Source organism: Heliconius melpomene, chromosome 6, assembly GCF_056956725.1.
Source record: "Heliconius melpomene rosina isolate 202511_hmr_F chromosome 6, ASM5695672v1, whole genome shotgun sequence".
In the NCBI taxonomy this organism is placed as follows: Eukaryota; Metazoa; Arthropoda; class Insecta; order Lepidoptera; family Nymphalidae; genus Heliconius; species Heliconius melpomene.
Genome location: NC_140394.1, coordinates 11,605,724 through 11,625,682, shown reverse-complemented (window position 1 = coordinate 11,625,682; position 19,959 = coordinate 11,605,724). Strand labels below are relative to the sequence as shown.

At 29.7% G+C, this 19,959-nt stretch overlaps 3 protein-coding genes across 9 annotated transcripts in view; 1 reads left to right on the top strand and 2 right to left on the bottom strand.

Moving 5' to 3' along the window:
• The first annotated feature begins 80 nt into the window (after positions 1-80).
• On the top strand, positions 81-6,678 carry LOC146538510 (zinc finger Y-chromosomal protein-like). The gene is made up of 9 exons (XM_085187105.1): positions 81-319; positions 759-875; positions 988-1,599; positions 2,524-2,726; positions 3,180-3,287; positions 3,587-3,787; positions 4,585-4,696; positions 4,878-4,982; positions 5,466-6,678. The coding sequence occupies exons 1-9, from the start codon at positions 191-193 to the stop codon at positions 5,598-5,600; spliced, it is 1,722 nt and encodes a 573-aa protein (XP_085043231.1). The 5' UTR covers positions 81-190; the 3' UTR covers positions 5,601-6,678.
• An 839-nt stretch (positions 6,679-7,517) lies between these two features.
• LOC146538509 (zinc finger protein 711-like) lies at positions 7,518-15,265 on the bottom strand. Of its 4 annotated transcripts, XM_085187108.1 has the most exons (11): positions 15,008-15,265; positions 13,881-13,985; positions 12,605-13,039; positions 12,183-12,271; positions 11,407-11,529; positions 10,958-11,068; positions 10,516-10,740; positions 9,684-9,795; positions 9,154-9,258; positions 8,301-8,442; positions 7,518-8,104 (listed from the first exon to the last, which is right to left on the bottom strand). In XM_085187108.1, the coding sequence occupies exons 1-10, from the start codon at positions 15,173-15,175 to the stop codon at positions 8,311-8,313; spliced, it is 1,605 nt and encodes a 534-aa protein (XP_085043234.1). In that variant the 5' UTR covers positions 15,176-15,265; the 3' UTR covers positions 7,518-8,104; positions 8,301-8,310. The 4 variants fall into 4 exon arrangements, with proteins under 4 accessions (XP_085043234.1, XP_085043233.1, XP_085043235.1 ...); XM_085187107.1 differs by having other exon boundaries at positions 7,518-8,442; XM_085187109.1 differs by having other exon boundaries at positions 7,518-8,442; positions 10,516-10,725.
• Positions 15,266-16,541: 1,276 nt separating this feature from the next.
• BNIP3 (BCL2 interacting protein 3) overlaps positions 16,542-19,959 on the bottom strand; it is a 31,846-nt gene continuing 28,428 nt past the window's right edge. For 2 of the 4 annotated variants that reach the window (XM_085187156.1, XM_085187157.1), the window contains exons 5-7: positions 19,853-19,943; positions 19,138-19,247; positions 16,542-18,546 (exon numbers count right to left, since the gene is read on the bottom strand). In XM_085187156.1, the coding sequence (XP_085043282.1) occupies positions 18,492-18,546; positions 19,138-19,247; positions 19,853-19,943 (256 nt within the window). In that variant the 3' untranslated portion in view covers positions 16,542-18,491. Of the gene's footprint in view, positions 18,547-19,137; positions 19,251-19,852; positions 19,944-19,959 lie in introns of all 4 variants that reach the window. The other 2 variants (XM_085187154.1, XM_085187155.1) reach the window with 1 other exon arrangement.

Sequence of the window (19,959 nt, the reverse complement as noted above, 5' to 3'; positions counted from 1 at the left end):
TTAATATAGAACAAAAAAAAAACATTTACAAATGAAAGTTTTTCAATTTAAAAAATATAATATGTAGTCTATAGAAATAGACATATTGTTTGACATTTTAAGAAATTATTGACTAGGGGACTGTCGTAAAACTAAATGTTAAACGTGTTTTTACTTTATTTTGTGCAATTATTCTCAGAATAATTAAAAAATGGACAAAAATAAACTTGATTATTGTTATGGATGTCTATCCACAGACAGACGGTTATTTCCAATAAATAACTTCTTCGATATTTATATAAAGTTAATGGAAAATGACTTCAAAAACACGAATAATTCGGTAAGAGATCCTATTGTTATAACTTCGTATATTTAAAATTATAGTATTATTAGTATTAGTAATAGTATAGTATTTTAAATTGTAAAGCGTAAAAATTTATATAAGCCCTTCTGCCTATATTGACATAGAACAGGGTGTATGGAAATGATATCAAAATAATAATATATATTTTTAAACATTGTCGCATGCTCATGTCCTTGTGCCCCGACTGGCCTCCATCGATGAAACATAATATTTACATAAGTGCATAAACTAGAGAAATTGCCGATAGATCGATTGATTACAAAAAATAACTGTCACGAAGTCCATCACCATCTGATCCATTACTAACTGCGCCACAGCTATTTTAAAGTAAAAGAGTATTTAAATGTTCTTTTAAATCAATCAGTATAAGTCCATGTATTATATATAATTCTGTGTAAATTTATTATATTTTCAGAGCAACAATAACACAAGTATGTGCTGGGAGTGTCGTGCTTTATTACAAAACGTAATGATATTTCAAAAAAGAATTAAAACAGCTTATAAGTTTTTAAGCAAACAAACAAAGAAGTCGGTGAGTTCTCTTTCTTTGGTTCTTCTTGTTCTTTGATTTCCATCGTATCGCATCATCTAATGTTAAGTAAGTTTGTTTAAAAAAAAATCGTTAAATGTAATATTATTTTCAGCCACACACAAAAATACTATCAAACCTAGCTCATTCATACACAAATGATTATATATCAATTATATATGAAGATAACAAAAATCGATTGAAATTTAAACCTGAACATAATAACATTTTTTTAGAAGGCAATATTGATATTAAAATAGAAGAATATTCTGATGAAAAAATCGAAGAGATAGAAGATCTAAAAGAATTAAATCTAGATATAAAAACAGAATTAGGCACAAAATTAGAATTCAGTGATGATTTAGAATTATATGAACAAGATGAATGCAATGATGATTCAGAATATTGTGTAAAAGATGAATTTAATGATGGGAAAGTTAATGTGGAGCTTGAATTTAAAAAAGCCAAAGCTAAGCGGGTGAAAGAAAAATTACTTAAATCAATTAGTCGCAAATACAAATTTATATCAAATAGTGATAAAACAATTAAAAATTGTGAAAATATTAAGAAAGTGAAAATAGATGATAAAGAAAGACTTTATTGGATAGAAGAAGAAGATAAAAGAGCAAGGAACTATAATAAAATGACATTTCAATGCAAATTATGCATAACAGGATATGCAAGTGAGAAATATTATGCACAACATATGCAAAAGTTTCATTCGAAGGTAAGATTTCCTCTTTTCTTCCTTAGCTTCACGCTGTATTCCGTATATATCAGGGCAGGCAGGCAGAGAACACATAATGTTAAGACACTTATTTAGACTTCCCATTATACCCCTGAGTGGAATCGAACCCACAACCGTCGGGTTAACAATCAAACGCTCTAGCCTCTAACTGAGCTGGCCTCTAAGATGATGTTTGTTGACACTTCTCTTATTTTTTTATTCTATGTTCAGAAACATATTATGTCTTTGTTTTTCTTTATAGTTTTATACATATAAGATATTTTTTATGTCAGATCTTGATACCATCGGTAAATCGCTAGATCGAGAATTAAATTTTTCAGTTTCATGTCTATGTGCGTATGTACCTATGTTGCATATTGCAGGGTAGCCAGAGAATCTAGTGTTAAAACACTCCGTTCTTCATTTTTTTGGCATCACGCTTTATTCTCAACATACTCGTAGCAGGATAGGCAGAAGGAACCTGGGAAGTGTTAAGACACTGTATTACCATTAAATTCACCACTTTCCGCCGAATTTCTGAGGCATTGCGTGTTGAGTGGCAGAACTCAAGCTGAAAGCTTTGCCTCATTACCAGAACGAAGAAATGAAAATACTCAATATTTCATTCCCTAAATGAACGTCGTAGACGGCCCGCTCCCGTTCTTCATTTTGAAAATATTTGGGTGGTATTTTTTTTCTAGGGACGAAACGTAGTTAATTATGTTAATTTCATTGCTCTCATAAGAAGATGAAGCATGGCGTTGAGTTCCGCAAATCAACAGAAAGTCTCCCAATATTGTGCGGTGGGTAGAACGGAAATTGTTACACTAAACTAACTGTTAGAAAACTAGGTTCCCTATGCCAATCTGCTTTACAACAGGATACAGCGGGATAGAGGGTTAAGCCAGTAATATTTTTTTCTAGTCCAGCGGTAATTTCGAGTGTGACATATGCAAAAAGAGATTTCAGCACAAAATTAATTTAAAATCTCATATAAAAGAACATTACACTAAATACGTATGTACTGTATGTAATTTTGAAACATACAAGATATGGAAAGTTAAATCACATTTGGACTTCAGTCATAAGCGAGCGATTATGTGTTTAACCTGTGGACTTAAATTTGAGTAAGTTTTTTTTTAATTTTAGCTTTGCTTCGCTCGTTTTCGCTTCGACAAGCGAAAACTGAAAATAAAGATATTGCTTAGAATTTGTTTGAAAAGTAATGAAACCATGTAAAAAAGCAGTAACAAAAGATTTTTATGAGATGAAGTTTTCAATACTTCCATTCCTTTTATGAATCACACTTAAAATTTTTACTAAAAATCTTCTGTTACTGAATGGTAATTTGAACGATATCTAAATAAAATAAATATATATTTATTATAATATTTTTTACAAAACTTATAAAAATTTAAACTTGTACAGCATCCACGGCGCGGGTACAAATCCTGTTAAGTCAAAATTTTTATAAACAAATATTTTTCTTTCCTAAGCAACTAATGACATAAATAACAATATGTACCTAAAATTTGTATATATAAAAAAACAAATAATAATAATGTTTTTTTTTTTCCTAGAAAACGTCCAGAATTCTACCGGCATTATAAAAAAATGCACACAAAAGTTATATGCGATTATTGTAAAAAGAGTTTTACGAAGAAACGAATGCTTATAGGGCATATATTGTAAGTATGTTTGTAGGAACCTACTAGTCTTAAAAGTTAAAACACTCCGTCTCCCACGCACCGATTTTCGAAACACTGCTATATGTCTGTTTACCAAAGCGAGACACTGAAAATAATTGATTTCTCCGAGTAGGAATCGAACCCACCACACATCTCTTAAGTTGAGCGGAGAATAAATAACGGAGTATCTTAACAGTAATTTCCAGATGGAAATAGTGGGTAGATAACCACACTGCTTGTGCATGTGCGGGATATAGCTCGAAGCTGTTTTTTTTTAAAGTACCAATTGTATTTCACAGCCGCCGTCACAGCAAGCACAGGTGTAACATATGCAAGCGTGATTACTTATCACTCGACGCGTTAACACGCCACAATAACCTTAATCACGTCATATCACGCACGGAGGCGTGTTACTGCGTCGAATGTGATATACAGTTTGATAATAGTGATAGATATAGGAATCATTTGAAGACAAGTGTTAAACATAAAACTGTTGTTGGGTAAGAATTTTTAATATAAAAATATACCTAAATGAGTGAATGACGAATAAATAAACAAATAAATGACGGGACGGATAAATGAATAAATGAACTAATAAGTGAATAATTAAAGATGGATTCACTCATTTATTGTTGATTTACTGTTTTCATGAATGAGTGACTGTATGTAACGTACAGAACAGAGGTACAATAGTTATAGATTAGGAATCACTTAAAAACAAATGATGAATATGAAACCATTATTAGGTGAGTATTTCTTGTTTGGTAAACAATGAACGAGTGAATGAATGAATGTACGAATGAATGATTGAACATGTATAGGTATGCATCTGTCAATAAATTGATTGATTGAAATGATTGATCGAGTTTGCCAATCGAGCACTAATCGCTTTGGCAATAGCACGTTGTAGGAGAACGCACGAAGGAGATTCTACGAACCTACTACTAGTGCACTGCAGTGGTCAGTTTATAACAGTTATACTTATATCAGATAGTAGTATAATACAAACAATAACAACAGAGTTAGTTTCAACAGCAGACTAACTTAGGGTGGCAGATTTAAAAAGATGGTGAATTTAGGGATCACTTTCCTTTTTGCTACTTTATTGAAATTCATGAGGCCAGTCATGAAGCAGGAGCACAACTGCGCGACTGTAACTGCTACTGGTCGTAGGTTTGATTCCCACTCGAGGAAATAAAATATTTGATATTTTATTTATTTCCTATTTATAGTTGTATAAATCTTACTAAATTACACATATATAATATTCTCTATTGCAATTTCAATATATTTTCAGTATTCCATGTCCAGAATGCAACAAAGTATACAACAAACGTTATACCATGAAAAATCATTACAAGCACGTACATTTGCAAAAAACTGATTTTTATTGTGAAAAATGTAGTAGGGTAAGTATTGTCCTAAATAATAAAAAAAAAAAAAGATTTAGTAATCGAATCGAATGGAATGAAGTGTTTAAAATATTTTATTTGACTCGTATATATATATAGTTTAACCATCTCTTTCACAATCAATCGCTGTTCTACTGCGACTAATATAATAATTAGTTTTTTTTTTTAATTTTTTCAGTATTTTCTAAATGGTTTTCGTCTTCGTCAGCACACAGCGTCTGTACACGATAAAATACCGCGTGTAAAGAATAAAATTTGTCCGCATTGTGGAAGAGCATTTTCGGTAAGGTGTTTTAAAAATTAGTACTGTCTTCCTTTTTATCCATTAGTTTTTTATTTTCACTATATATATAATCTTTTTAGTTAAGTCATTTTTATCTAAAAAAACAATTGTATTTATGCCTTTAATTATTTATGCATTCATTCATTCATTCACTGATTGTTTTGTTTAATAATACATCTAGCGGTAATATTGTAATGTTTGGGCGTTGCTTAGTAAACTTAGTGTTAAAACATACTATTCCTCACTTTCTGTCCGATTTTCGGCCATTAAGTGTTGAGTGATGGATCTCAACGCCGCCCTATATCTAAATTCATTCCCCGATTTGGAAACGAACCCACAATCGTCGTGTTTAGAGCCACTGCACCATGAAGGAATGAAGTTGTGGATTATACAGTGGGCTTATATTCTGCTAAGTTTATAATTAATTAGATTTTTTAAATATAATTTTTATTTTTGTTTTATAATAAAAATTCTCCATTTCAGACAAACAGAATATTATCCAACCATATTAAAACTCATACTGGAGAGAGGCCATTTTCCTGTGATATCTGTCAATCGACGTTTACACAAAAAACTGCGCTTATTGTTCACAAACGTGCTATACATAAAGATAAATAATTTATTTTAAATTTGCATACACCAGGGTAAAAGGGAACCTAGCGTTAGTCCTACTTTTCACTAGGGAACCTAGTGTTTTTTTATTTTTTACTATTGAGTTGTTATGGCGCCATTGACTTGTCGTACGTGCCTTTTTTGTTCTTATTTTCCGAGTTTACAGTTTTCGTTTTATTTTTTTAAATGTGAAATGAACCTTTATATTTGGACGTTCTGAGCTCTTTTGTGTCAATATTTGGATTTTGCGGTCGTCGATTATGTTAGTTATGATGCAGTTAATTGGTTATGTAATATTGTTATGCTCGTTCGTTGAATATGGTCTTGTTTTTAGTTCGAACTATCCGACATTCCTAGTTCCCTAACCAGGTCCAGAACCTAGTGTTGAAACACTCCATTCTTCACATTCCATCTATTTTAATGGTATTGTGTGGTGACGAAAGCCGCTCTTTGACCAGAGCGAGGAATTAAAAATAATTTAATTATAATCTCCCTGAGTGGGAATTGATCCCCCAACTCTTGTGTTTACAGTTTGTAACTTTTATTATTATTACTTAAAGTCTATATTTAATATTATTTTTGTTTGTATAAATTTAATAAAATAAAGAATTATTTTATATTATATTTTTTTTATATTAAATTATTTTATTTTATACAGCGTGTTACAAAATGTTTAAATTTTAAATATAAATTGTTAAGTAATATTTCTATGTAGTATAAAAAGTATTTTAATTTACATAGAGTCGATCCACATAGCAATATTCATAAAGTTTCGAGACAAAAACAGAAATATACTAATATATGTATTAACGCCATCGCAGCTAGATTCTTGACGGCTTTTTGAGTGCAGGTTTCATTTAATATTTGTATATATTTTTTTGTAATATTCAAGACAAGGGTTTATTTCCTTTTTCAGTTATTTCCATGTCGTCCGTATTATATAAAGGATCAAATTAAGAATTTCTGTATTTTCTTTCTAAAATTTAATAATTTCTCAAAAACTGATTTTAAGTTTCACTCTAAATAATGTTTCTTTAAATTTGTAAACTGTACGTTAGATTGAATATAACGTTTAGTAAAACCATATTTTGTTTTATTTACCATGAAGATATATTTCTAGATGGTTGACATGTGATCGCACTCTTGATTTCAGATCAAGCAGAAGAGATCTATTACTTCTTTCTTATATGAATTATAATGAGAAATAATATAAATTATATTAAGTTCACTTTTGATTAAATTATATTTTTTTTGAGTCACTAAAGAAAGAGAAAGGACTACAAGTAGTATAAAGTGACGTCGTATACTATATGATAGTGTTGATAGCTACTAACATATTAAGATTTGTTGTAAGCGAAATTGTAGAATGACATTAATTTTTTTATGATTTATTTTATCTATTAACTATACAATGTTTACAAGTAGTTTGTATTCTTTATACGCTTTATCTTATAGGGATGTAGTGTTTAGACCCTCTGTAACCACTGGCATATCTTAGAGATATTCTCCTGGAGAAGATTTATCTTTAATTTTAAGCTGGTCTTTTATGTACGTTTTATAAATTTTCCGGCTTATTTTTTTGTTGGTAAAATTGTGGGCAATCAGATTATTCTGGGGTGGACATGGACGACCCAGCTCCCATGTTGAAAATTGATTACTCAGAATATTTCATCCGCCCTGAAGTTATATTTTCTGGACTTTTGCGCATTGTACACTCGCACTTCGGAAGAAAATAATCAAAAGTAAGAAAAGTCCCAGCCAGTACCAAATCTGCGCAACGAACATCAGAGCGGTCACGACTCGTCAACCCTAAAATATGTAAAGTCAAACTAAGGTTTACACAAAATCTGACCAATAGTGACAAGGATGGGAGATTTACGAGTGGCACCAGAGAGTATTTATTGTTTTGAAAATAAAAAAATCTTTATAAATTCTGTAATTTTAATTTTCTTATCTCACAATCACGATGACTTGTAAGGATTTTTTAAAGAAAACAGTGTTGCCTTAACACAAAAAAATAAACTTAACATAAATTAGCCATTTCTAAAATGCTAAATAATTATTATATACAATTACATTTAATTCTACAATATTAACAGACTATTTGTACAAAGACTAAGCATTTTTTTTAAAAACATCAATTATCTATTAATGCACAAGATGCCAATGTATGTACGGCATATACAATATTATTATTGTATGAATCATACAAATATTGAACTTCCAAATTATTCTGTTTTTTTATTATTTTATTCTATATATTTACTCTCGTCATTATTTGTATGGTTCATATAATTTTTGAAATTAACTGTTATATGCATATTTTTTAAGTTCATGCAGTATCTCGCTGTACCTTGCTTAGGGAGAGGAAATATAGGACACCGACCTAGTGTTAAGATATTCTGTTTTCATTAAGACACTTCCGTTTCCCGCTTTTCGCTTTCATGAAATTCATGAGGCATTTTGTGTTGAATGGAGGAACGTCACGCTTTGGTTATAATAAATCCAGACTGAGGAAAGGAAAACATTTAATAATTTATTGAATTAAATTAAAATTTACATTATTTGTATAATTCCATTCCAAGTGACTGTTATACTATGTACTTGTTTTTATACACTTTTTAAGAGTTTTTCTGTGCTTTTGAGCCATATAAATAATTCTACAAATACAAACATACAAATAACAATACCGAAATATTTATTTACCTTAACTACTTTACTTGGTATGTAATAGCTTATTATGTGTATATAAGGCGGCCGGGTGCGCAAACGAGGCGTCACATCGCGAACAGTGCAGTGGCCGCTCGCCGGTGTGGGTGCGTATGTGGGACTGCAGTATGGAGAGAGACTGTAACAAACGTTTATGAGTCTTACAAATGTTGAAATACAGTAAAATGAAAATATTTCAGGGGACGGTAGTGTCTTAATGGGAAAGGATCTCTCTACCGACGGCCTCGTTCGTCCAAGTGTTTTATTTTATTATTTATACTATACCTTACCCAAATACTTATTTTTAAAAATTGTATGAATCAGGCCAGAGGCCAATCGTGGCACTGGGGCACAAGGGTGCGACTGTAAACGAGACGTTTGTGGATTCGATCCCCACTTGATGCAATAAAATATTTAATATGTTTTTCCTAGCTCTGGTAACGAGGCAAAGCGTGTAGTTGAGTTTTGCCACTCAACACGCAATGCTTTCAGAATACAGCGGAAAGTGGGGAACGGAAGTGTTTTAATGGCAGTGCCTTATCACTAAGTTCCAGGTTCTCTATGCCTACCCTGCTATGTGGGGAGATAAGCATGAAGCTAAAAAAACACAAAATGGTTTTTTTAGCATTTATATTTGACAAATAAACATACGGAAATTAGTGATATATATTTTTCTTCTTTTTTATTTACTTTACGATTCATCTCGTATGTAGCAAGATATGCGGAGGAAATCTTTTATTAACCCCCTGTTCTTTTTAACACATTGAACATTATATACATCAAATAATAACCTCAAATTAGATTTGAACCCATAATCATATTTTTTTATAATTACAAATAAATAACTCACAGTAAACCCTCGTCCACAGTAATCGCATATTTTATTTCTTGGCAGCCGTTTCTTCTCGTGAACGAAATCTCTATGTTTGTTCAAACTTGATTTATTTTTGAATATCTGAAATTTAAGAAACGGAATTAAATTAGAGTAGTAATTTTAATTCCAAATTATGGAATTATAAATATTCCTAAAGCTAGTCAAATAGCTGTTATGATATCAATTTATTTAAGACTGCATATTAAACGGCCGAACTCCTTGTCATAATATGTTTTAGAGCGGGGAAATAAGAATATTTCATTTTCCGAGTTTTCATATTATTATTATTTATGGTTATACTTAATAAGATTTATACTTAATAATTGTTTCTAATACTTAAAGAAATACAAAAATCATAATTTATATAACAGAAACTATCTGATAATTAATAAACATGGAACAAATTGTTAAACATTAAAAGAAAAAAATCTTAAAAAACTCAGGTCAATACAAGAATTTGTCTCATTTTACCCTAAAAATGGAACATATTTATTAATAATACTTACTTTAGGACATTTATTACAAGCGAATTTAGTGTTATTCAGATGGGCCCAGTCCACGTGTTCTTGTAAAGAGCTTTTTGTTAAGAACTTGGCACCACATTCATTGCAAACGAATCTAGACAAAAACAATAGTATTATTTCTACTTGCGTAAATAAAGAGGAATCAGTTTTTTTAGCTACAGGCTGCATTCCGCATATTGTAGAATAGGCAGAAGAAACTTAGTATTAAATCTCTCCGTTATCCTCTACCCGCCGAAATTTTGGAGGCATTGCGTGGCCAATGTGGCCAACACGCAATGCCACGCTTTTGCCTTACCAGAGCGAAGAAATGAAAATATTAATAAATAATAATGATTGTTTTATTTAAAAGTCATTGAGGCTTTGTTGGGGCACAAGCGTGTGATTATATCATTAAAATCAGCTTCACGCACATAGCAGGATAGGCAGAGGGAACCTAGTTTTAAGAAATTGCGTTCCTCACTTTGCGCCGAATTCTGGAGGCATTTCGGGTTGAGTGGCGAAACTGAACGCCGCGCTTTACCTCGACACCAGGGCGAAGAAATGGAAATATACATTTCAATAAATATTTCATTTCCAAAGTGGGAATCGAACCCACAACCAATCGCGTCACAGTCACACTTTGTGCCCCTGCGCCACGGCTGGCCTAAATACCCTGATATACTTTTAAACCTGGCCTGATATATAATGGTAAGTAAACAAAAAAAAGTACGTTGCGGGATTTGAACCCGCGCCTCATGGAAAACGTCCAAGTGTGAAATAACATTTTAAAAATGTTTAAAATTTGGCTATCATTCCTTCCCAAATATGTACATACCTCTTATCACTCTCAGATATATGCTTAGAATGAGTTTTTAAATGATGTTTTAAGCCAGTTTCGTTTCTAAAATGAGTATCACAGGGCACACAGTACGCGGGCGTGCTTGGCCCATGTTTTGCCAAATGTGATGCTAAACCAGACTTGGCTCGATATATTTTGCCACATTTTTCGCAAGAGTATACTCTACTCGATTGACCGTGGACTGTACTGTAAAAAATGTTTCTTAAAAAAAACACCTTATATATATAGTATGTATTTTCTTCACGATTTGCCTCTTGTTACCAGAACAAGGAAATAAAAATATTAAATATAATATTCCCACGATTGGACATCGATTCTTCTTTCAATTTTAACGTTACATTTAAATTATTAGTTTAGATAAAATAGACTAAATTAATTTAATATATCATTTTAGATAAATATATTAATCAATACTTACAACATATGGTGTCGTAAACCAGCATTATTAACAAAAGTATTGCCACATTTATCACATTCCACCTTGGCTGTGCGATGTTTGTCTTTATGATAACGATACGATCTATGAGATCTAAATATAAAAAAGTAAGCTATTTTTATAATCCTATTAATATTATAAATGTGAGGATGGATGTTTCTTCAATTTCGTTAATTATACTTTCCCGCAAAAATTACTTAACAGATTTAGATGGAGCTTTGCTGTTATATAGCTTATACATCAAAATAACACATAGGTAACAATTTATGGAAACATTTTATATAATTTGGTTACAATGTAAAAATATGTCTAAGCGAGCGAAACCGCGGGCTATTAGTTATTTATAAGGTAATAATGATATGTTGTAATTTAGAGATTACTGATCGCATGATTGTTATGGATACAGCCTTTGAATTAGAAAATATACTTACTCAGTAGTAAAATCACATAAGCTACAAGAAAATTGTGTAGCAATCCTCCCGTGATTCTCATTATAATGTTTCAATACGGAATACACATTGTTATTCCTTTTCCCACATTCTATACATTCGTAACTGAAAAATAAAATTTTCATATTTATTTATTTATAATATATAAGATAATTTTAAAGGTAACTATATTAGCCCTTTTATGTTATACCTTCCATCACGATGCAGTGGGACAAGTAAATATAAATGCAGGAAATTTAGATTACATTTCCACTCGGGGGTATTCATTAAAACATTACTCAACATTTCCTTTTCGCTATGTTAACAAAACAAAGCGCAGCGTTGAGTTTCACAACTCAACATTCAATGAACGGAGTGGCTTAACGTTTATTTCCTCTGTCTACCATATAGTAGACATGCGGGAGATAATGTGAAGAAAGAAAAGTAGCTTCACGCTTTGCACAATAGGCACAGGAAATCCAGTGTTTGGTTCAATTCATCTTTATTTTCTTGTTAATTTCAGAGACACGCGTGTTGAACGTAGCGGAGCTCAACGCCGCATTTCCTCTAACATAGTGGTGAAATTGAAATCACACCAATAGTTGTACCATATACGACTATCTAAAAGCTATTATTATCATTTCAAGTTTTATTATATTCACGTAGTGTGAATACTCTACAAATTGCAAGATATACGACTGACGATAAAATAAATTTCATTTAAAATAAAATAATTCTTATAATTAATATTCATTACAAATATTCTTAAAATAACATACCGTCTAAAATGTCTTTTATAATGTTCATCATACGATGTCTTCGTACTAAGAACTGATTTACAAATTTTACACGCCAAACCACCATTTTTCTAGAAAATAAAAGCATATGGTATAAAGCATAATATTAATAATAGGTTTTGCTATTTATCATTAATATTATTAAAATTCTGTAGATCTGCCTACCGACGGTTATTCTAAAAAATAATATCATACCCTAAATGTTTAATTATAAATTAAAGAAATAATGGCCAAGTTTTAATAAATCTTAACAAAGATATATATGTTAGTATATGCATAAATACTTGGCTACAAATAATATTCCTAGCGCGGCGTTGAGGTTTGCCTACACCATTTACCGGGGAAGGCTTAAAAAGGTAATAAGTATTTTATATAATATTAGTATAAAAACATAAAATACTTACTTTATCATGCCTTTTTTCCATATGATCCTTATAAGTATTTTCATGGTCGAACGCAGTTACGCAAAATTCACACTTATAAGGCAAATTAACAAAACTCTTTTTCAAGGACTCCTTTCTCCTATCTTCTAACATTTCGGCCATACTTAAAACTGTTATTTTAATTTTTCCCTCATATTTTTTTTGCAATGGTGTCCTTAGTTCTTTTGGCTTTTTAGATTTCTTATTTTTCATTTCAATTGGTTTCAATGTCTCTTCTGTCTGTAAGTCTGGTTCATATTCAATTTTAACTTCAGTTTCATATTTTGGTTTAAAATTTGATACTATTGTAGAATTTTCTACCAATTCAAATTCAATTGGTTCAGATTTGATTATGGAATTCAATTCTATTCTTGAGAAAGTTAAGTTTTGATGTAGTTTTAGTGTTTCAGTAGATGCCTGTAAGAGAGTAAAAAAATTAAAATCAACATACTGAATAATAAAAAATATAACATAAAAAAATAAATAAATGAAGCCGTCGTGGCGCAGCGGCACAAGGGTATGACTATAACGCGACGGTTGTGGGTTCGATTCCCACTCGAGGAAGTGAAATATTTATTAACGTTTATCTTTCCATTTCTTCGCTCTGATGGATTTTGTTTTCTTCGTTTAATTAAAAAAATATATAATATATATTTTTCTATTACATATAAGTAAATATAAAAATAAAAATTATATAGAGTCCTTATGGCAGAATTGGTGAAGTTACTTTAAATGCTACGCCTGTGGGTTTGAATTCTATTAGTTAATGAATTCTTTAGTAATTCTATTTTCTCGTTGTGGTAATAAATTGAGTTTTACCATTCATCATGCCTCAAAAATTTTGTTGAATGTGGTGATGGGATCAGATCAGGTTGCAGGATCAATTTCTGAGGAAATGAAGTATTTAATATTTGCATTTCCTTAATCTAGCAATAACGGCATTGAGTTCTGCTACTCAGGATGCCTCCACAATTCTACAGAAAATATATATAAATAAATATCATTAATTTGGGGCCATCATATCAGTGCAATAGTGCCTGATTACAAATGGTTGTGAGTTTATTTCCCATCTAGGAGAATAAATTATTTGAATTTTCTCTGTTCTGATATACAAAATACAGTACTTTGTTCCACCACTAAACAGGTAGTTTCACAGAAAATAGAGTGTTTGACCAGTAATTACACTTGGCCTACCCTATTTTGTGGAAAAGAGAGTAAAGCTAAATATATATATATATATATATATATAAATGCTTACATGTTCATTTAATATATTTAAGCTTTGTTGCACTTGTGTTTTGAAAGCATCTATTTTCTTCATCACATTGTGGCATAAATGGCAAATCATATTATTTGTTTCCATCTATAATAAAATTTAGGTAATTATGTTTATGTAACATTTTTGGTGATTATAAGTTAACTAGCGTACAAATTGCTTGTGGCGTCATCTACCTAAAGTTATTGTTATAATATAGTTCAATTATACAAAATGTTAACAAAAATTGTAGTTTGAGTTGGTATAAAATTTCATTTATTATTGTTAAGATTCATATAAGTCTGTTCAATAGTTTCCGTGACAAACATCCATCTGCACAAACAATCACATTTATAATATTAGTATGGAGTAGGATTAGTATAATTATTACTATACTTTGTTCATTCCCTCAAAACAATTATATAAATTACTTATTTGTACTTAAAATTCTTAAATAACATATTATCAGAATAAATAAGATATATATAGTTAAAATCACAATAGTTGAGTTTTATGGTAAAATATGATTATTACACTGAAATTAAAAGTTTAATAGGTCAGTTTATTTATTTTAACTAACAGAGTAAGTAATTTCTGGATGATTTTATTTATTTATTGTTTAAATTATAAATATTATATATTCCCTTATTATTTATTATAAGCAGAAATAGTGATAATAAGAATTTATAATGTATATTTTTAATACCTTAAATAAAAAAAATCCAACCACAACCTTGGTCACAATATTATAAATTCTAAGATAATGGAAAAATAAAATAAAAATTCATGAAAAATACCAAAATAATTATAAAATCTTATTAAAAATTGACTTATGAAATATAAGTTATAAAGATAAAAAGGATTTACAGTATAGGACTGTCTTGTAATTTGTAAAATGTCGAATAACACAAGTGTAGACACCAAAGTAAAGTGTAGAAATCAAAGCAACGAAATACAAATTTTGAATATTTTTCTCGTAAATCGCCATTTTACAATAGCATGCCAATATTAAACGTCATTACTATACTATATGCTACACCAAACTCACAATATTATAATAATTACGCCTTTTATAAAGTATTTTATATAATTTTCACATGTAAAATAATATAATAAATATAAGTAAATACCTTTAATTCCGTCAATTTTTCTAAAAGCATAACATGTTTGCAATTTATTAACTGAATGAGCGATATATTTTTCTTTAAACAGCAAATGCACAAGTCATTTTGAGTAGTTTTACTCTCATTTTCGCTTAAATTGTAATTAGGTAGATTTAATTGTAAGAATTCTGTCATTTTTTCAATATTTTTTATCAAAAATATCGTTTTTCTAACAAGCAGATTCACGTCTCCATTACTAAGTAAGTTCCGTTTTACGTATTTAAGATAAATTTAGTCTGTTCATGTTACACAGCGTATGACATTTAAATTACTATAAAAATATAAGAGATGTATGAAATGAAACGTGTTCTTGGGTTTTGAAATTTCAATTGATGACTCTTTTGTAAATATATATTCCTTTATTATTTAGGTAAGTTAATGTAAAACGTGTAGGACTGAAAATATTATAATACGATTCTTTCTTTTATAAATAAACATAGATCCACGTAAAAAAAAATACTTTAAATACAGAAACAAAACAACAAATTCAAATAACATCATCAACATCTGTGTGTAAACACGATGGTCATGGTCATTCTACGGTAGAATTATTTTATTTTTCTACGATACAATTATTAAAATATCGTAATCGTCGTTTAGTCAGTCCACTCCATACATAGAACCTCGAAACATTTGGTTCTAGAGTAGATTAACTGTACTATATACGAAGTAAAATGCGAAGATAAAAAAGGGATATTTGAAGGCCTACTATTAAATTTAAAGTATAGTAGAATATTTACAGAATATAGATATATGGAATTATTATTTATTGATTGTCATGCTCATGCTGGATAGCTGCCAGTTTATGTAATAATTAAATTACACTTGTCAGCACAACTGCCTTCCGAACCGGGGGTAGCTTTTTTTATATGTCCATTCGACGATTCAAAGTGCTTACAATAGTCTGGTTTAATAAAGAATATTTTGAATTACTTACAAATAATACGGTATTCCGTAATACGGAGATGTCAGTATTGCAAGATAATAAAAAAATAGATCGATAATGATATATAAAAGGAGCAAGTGCCGAGTCCTGCTTATTTAAATTTTTATAAAAATTTTAAATATTTTTTTTCATTATTGTAGAACAACCTACTCGGACAAAATTAATAATTTTCATTTACACACTATGGTAAATAAAAGAATGTCATTAAACTAAAACACGACAGGGTCCGATTACCACTCCAGAAAATGAAATATTTAATATTTTCATTTCTTCGTTATGGTAACGAGGCAAAGCGCAGCGGTGAGAATTCCGAAACTTAACACGCAAAGTCTCCAGAATTCGGCAGAGAGTGGGGAACGGAATCATACCCAGGTGGGTATCGTAGTCTCCATAATATATGGATATTTGTCTATTTTAAATTTCAATATTAGTTATCTTTTTCTTATTTACTAATTAACTATTAATTTCAAATCTCTTAATTCAGTAGTTACTAACTACCGAACCAAGACAAATTAATCCAATTATAAGGGTAACAAAACAAAAAAAAAAACAAAATACTTAAAATGGCGTACTTTTATTATTCATTAAGCTTTTACACTATCGATTACAATGACACAGCTTATATACAAGTAATGATTATAATGAACCGAAAAAACAAAAAATAATAATTTCTAATCAAGGTACAATTATACAGTTGTTTAATTTTGAGCAGAATATACCAAAAACGTTTGCTACAATTGTATTAAATTTAAAAGAAAAAAACTGTAAGCGCGTTAGTTGTAGGTTCGATGCCCATTTGGATTAGTTTTAAATTATTTTTATTCGGACCTTGTTTTACGTGGCGTTACATTTTATTTTGTTAACATAAACAGAAAGCTAGGGCCGACTTCATTTTTTTATTTATTATAGCCAATTTCATGACATGTTGATTCAAAATTATATCAAATAAAATTAAATGAAACGAAACAGATTTTTGTATTTTTTATATTCTTTGTAATATTTTTAATTTTAAATAATTTGTAGCAAACATATTAGGCTTCATGACAAAATATGAATACTATGTTATAAATTTTCAACAATATATTTAAACATCATATAAATAATAAATAAACAACAAAAATCTAATACATTCTTATTTTTAAAAACCAAATTTTTAATGAAGTACATGTTTTTTAGAAATAAAGTTTAAATTGGAAAGAATTTTTATATTACAATTTCTTTTATTTTAAATAGAAGTGTTAAAAAGAGTGATTTTAAAGTAAAATTTTAAATAAACATAAATGAAAAATGCTATAAGTTCTATTCAAGTATGCAAAATATTAATTGGAAAAACAGAAAGAAAACAAAAAAAATGGAAAGAAATAAAAAATGCACTTTCTAAAATATTAGTTTGCCATCCACTTTTTTACATTAATATAATATATATAATTAATTATATGTTATACACTTACAAATGAAAAAAATGAAAATCTTACGACTAGGACTCTTTAAAAAAAGGTTTATTTATAATCCGTTTTTTTAATTTATTCGTTGACAAAGATCGCACATCAAACATCTATTGAGTCGCCGAATAAAAAAAAAACAACTAACGATATTATAATAGTAAGAAAATACAAAATATTCTAAGTTAAAATACATTTTTTTTTGTTTTTATTTATTTCTCCACCTTTTCAGTCTAGCAGTCGATGCGCAGAAAATATATTTAATATCTATTAAAAAGTATGCTAAAATATAATAAATAAAACGTAGCTTTTCTACTTAAATTTCGAATTTTTATTTTTTTTATAGATATTAAATTTACCATTGGTATACCAAATTCATTTTGTATTTATATTAGAAAGGAAATTGATATGTTTTTTAGATACAGATAACATATAAAGAGTACATGAAGTTATGACATTCGGCTATCTTTTTAATTACTTACAAAAATAATTGATTATTTTTTTTATAACACAAATACAAATTGAATGACCTTAACATTAAGTGTTTTGTATATCATAAAAAAAGTAAGTATTTTTTTATTGAAAATACAAACACTGTATCATACTTAAACAATTCATGCCTAAACTGTATTTATCTAAATTGTTATGAGTTTAAGAAAAAAAGAAAAGATACATAGAAAGAAGTGATTGCTAGTTTGTTTACTGTAATATTTTATTCACATCAAATAATAAAAACAAAAACTAATTTGACATTAAGTAACTGCCAAAGTGAAACCCAATAACATAAATTTCATCTGTGTACTTGTATATCCAAAATATTTGAAATAAAGCAAAGGTATGAAATTATTCATTTTAACTGCTAACTTGATTTCTAATGATTAAGTAGGGAAAATATATTTGATATTTAACTGTCAAATTGAAGAACATATATTTAATCTGTAACCAACATTTATAAAATAAGGCAGAGGTATAAAACTATTCATCCTAAGTGTATTTTTTTCTTTTTTTTTTTCTTCTTAAAACCATAGCAAAGCAGATAATCAATGCCCACTCATCCTTAAATCTAGTTCAAGATGATAAGTCTGGGTGGCAACATGCCTTTTTTGCTCAGCCATACTCTGTAAATAAAATATAATAAACATAAAAAAATATTTATTTAAGAGAGTAGATAGAATAACAAGTGTCAAGTCACTTTGTTTTCGAGACATTGTATTGTTAAATGTTCAACGTAACTGAACGCCGCGCTTTCTGGGGAATTGAACTCGCAATAATATAAAATAAAATATTTGTATTTTTAGTTGAATATATGCGATGAACGCCCTTTAATTTATATATATATAAATTAATATAGTGTACGTCATATAGCCACGCAATATCTAACCAAACCTAAGCTGCAGCGGCGTTTATGTTTGTATATAAGTATCAGCGATGCCAAACGTCCCGAACATGCATTGTCCTGCTTTTCTCGCATTATTTCACGCACTGGGACAAATCTTTTTTGTTACTTAATTGTTTAAATAATTTATTAACAATTTCAGATTTTTTATTTTCTCTTAAAGACTTAACTGCCCTACGTACAGAAAAAACCAACAGTTAAGTGTAATCAATATAGTGACGTCATTGTGTGATAGACATCAAATCTGGCAACGCTGATATGTATGTGTGTGTGTGTGTACGTGTGAGAGCGTGCGTGGGTGTGTGTGTCTCACCCGATGCCGGCGCCCAGCAGCAGGGACACGAGGTTGGTGACGAGCACGGTCGCCACGGCACCGCGGCTGAACAGGCAGGCGCGCCGCACCGACAGCCCCGCCGCCGCCGCCTGCTGGTGTGTGTCATATATGTTTATTAGAGAGTAGGCAGAGGGAACTCTTGACTGACCGGAATGTTCTGTCAGATCAGATACTTAAGTGAACCAATACAAAGGAATAACTGATTTCCACTAAGCCACACACATTCTTATCAACAATTCAAATTCGTTAAAATCTTTGTAACATTTCAAAACGACTTTTTATGTTTCTATTTTCTATTTCACCCTTCTCCAATTCTAAAAAAACAAATAGGTGATAGAATGTCATTAAATTTAGGTTAACTATGTAAATTTTAAAATGAATAGTTAAAATAACACTTGTGTAGTATCAAATGGGAAAGGATGAAGGGAAAACATAATAAAAAGATCCTCTTATTAAAAGTAGTAACTTTAAATTAAATAAAGTACGAATTTAATTGTACAATACGCGTTATCATAGCAAGATTTATGTCACTTTATACGCAATGGTAAGTGTTAAACAAATGATTGTTTCATTTATTTATTAATTTAACGTCTTTTTTAAGCACATTGTTTTATAGTGGATTAAAATCATGTTATTAACATTATCAAATAAATAAACAAAAAATTATAAAGTATTTAATAATTTCCATACATACCTGTGCAGGAGCCAGTTGTTCTAGTACTTCTATAGAAGAAGTAGCGGATGGAGGACCGCGAGCGCCGGCCGGATGTTTAAAACGCCAATCTCTATCATACAAAAATA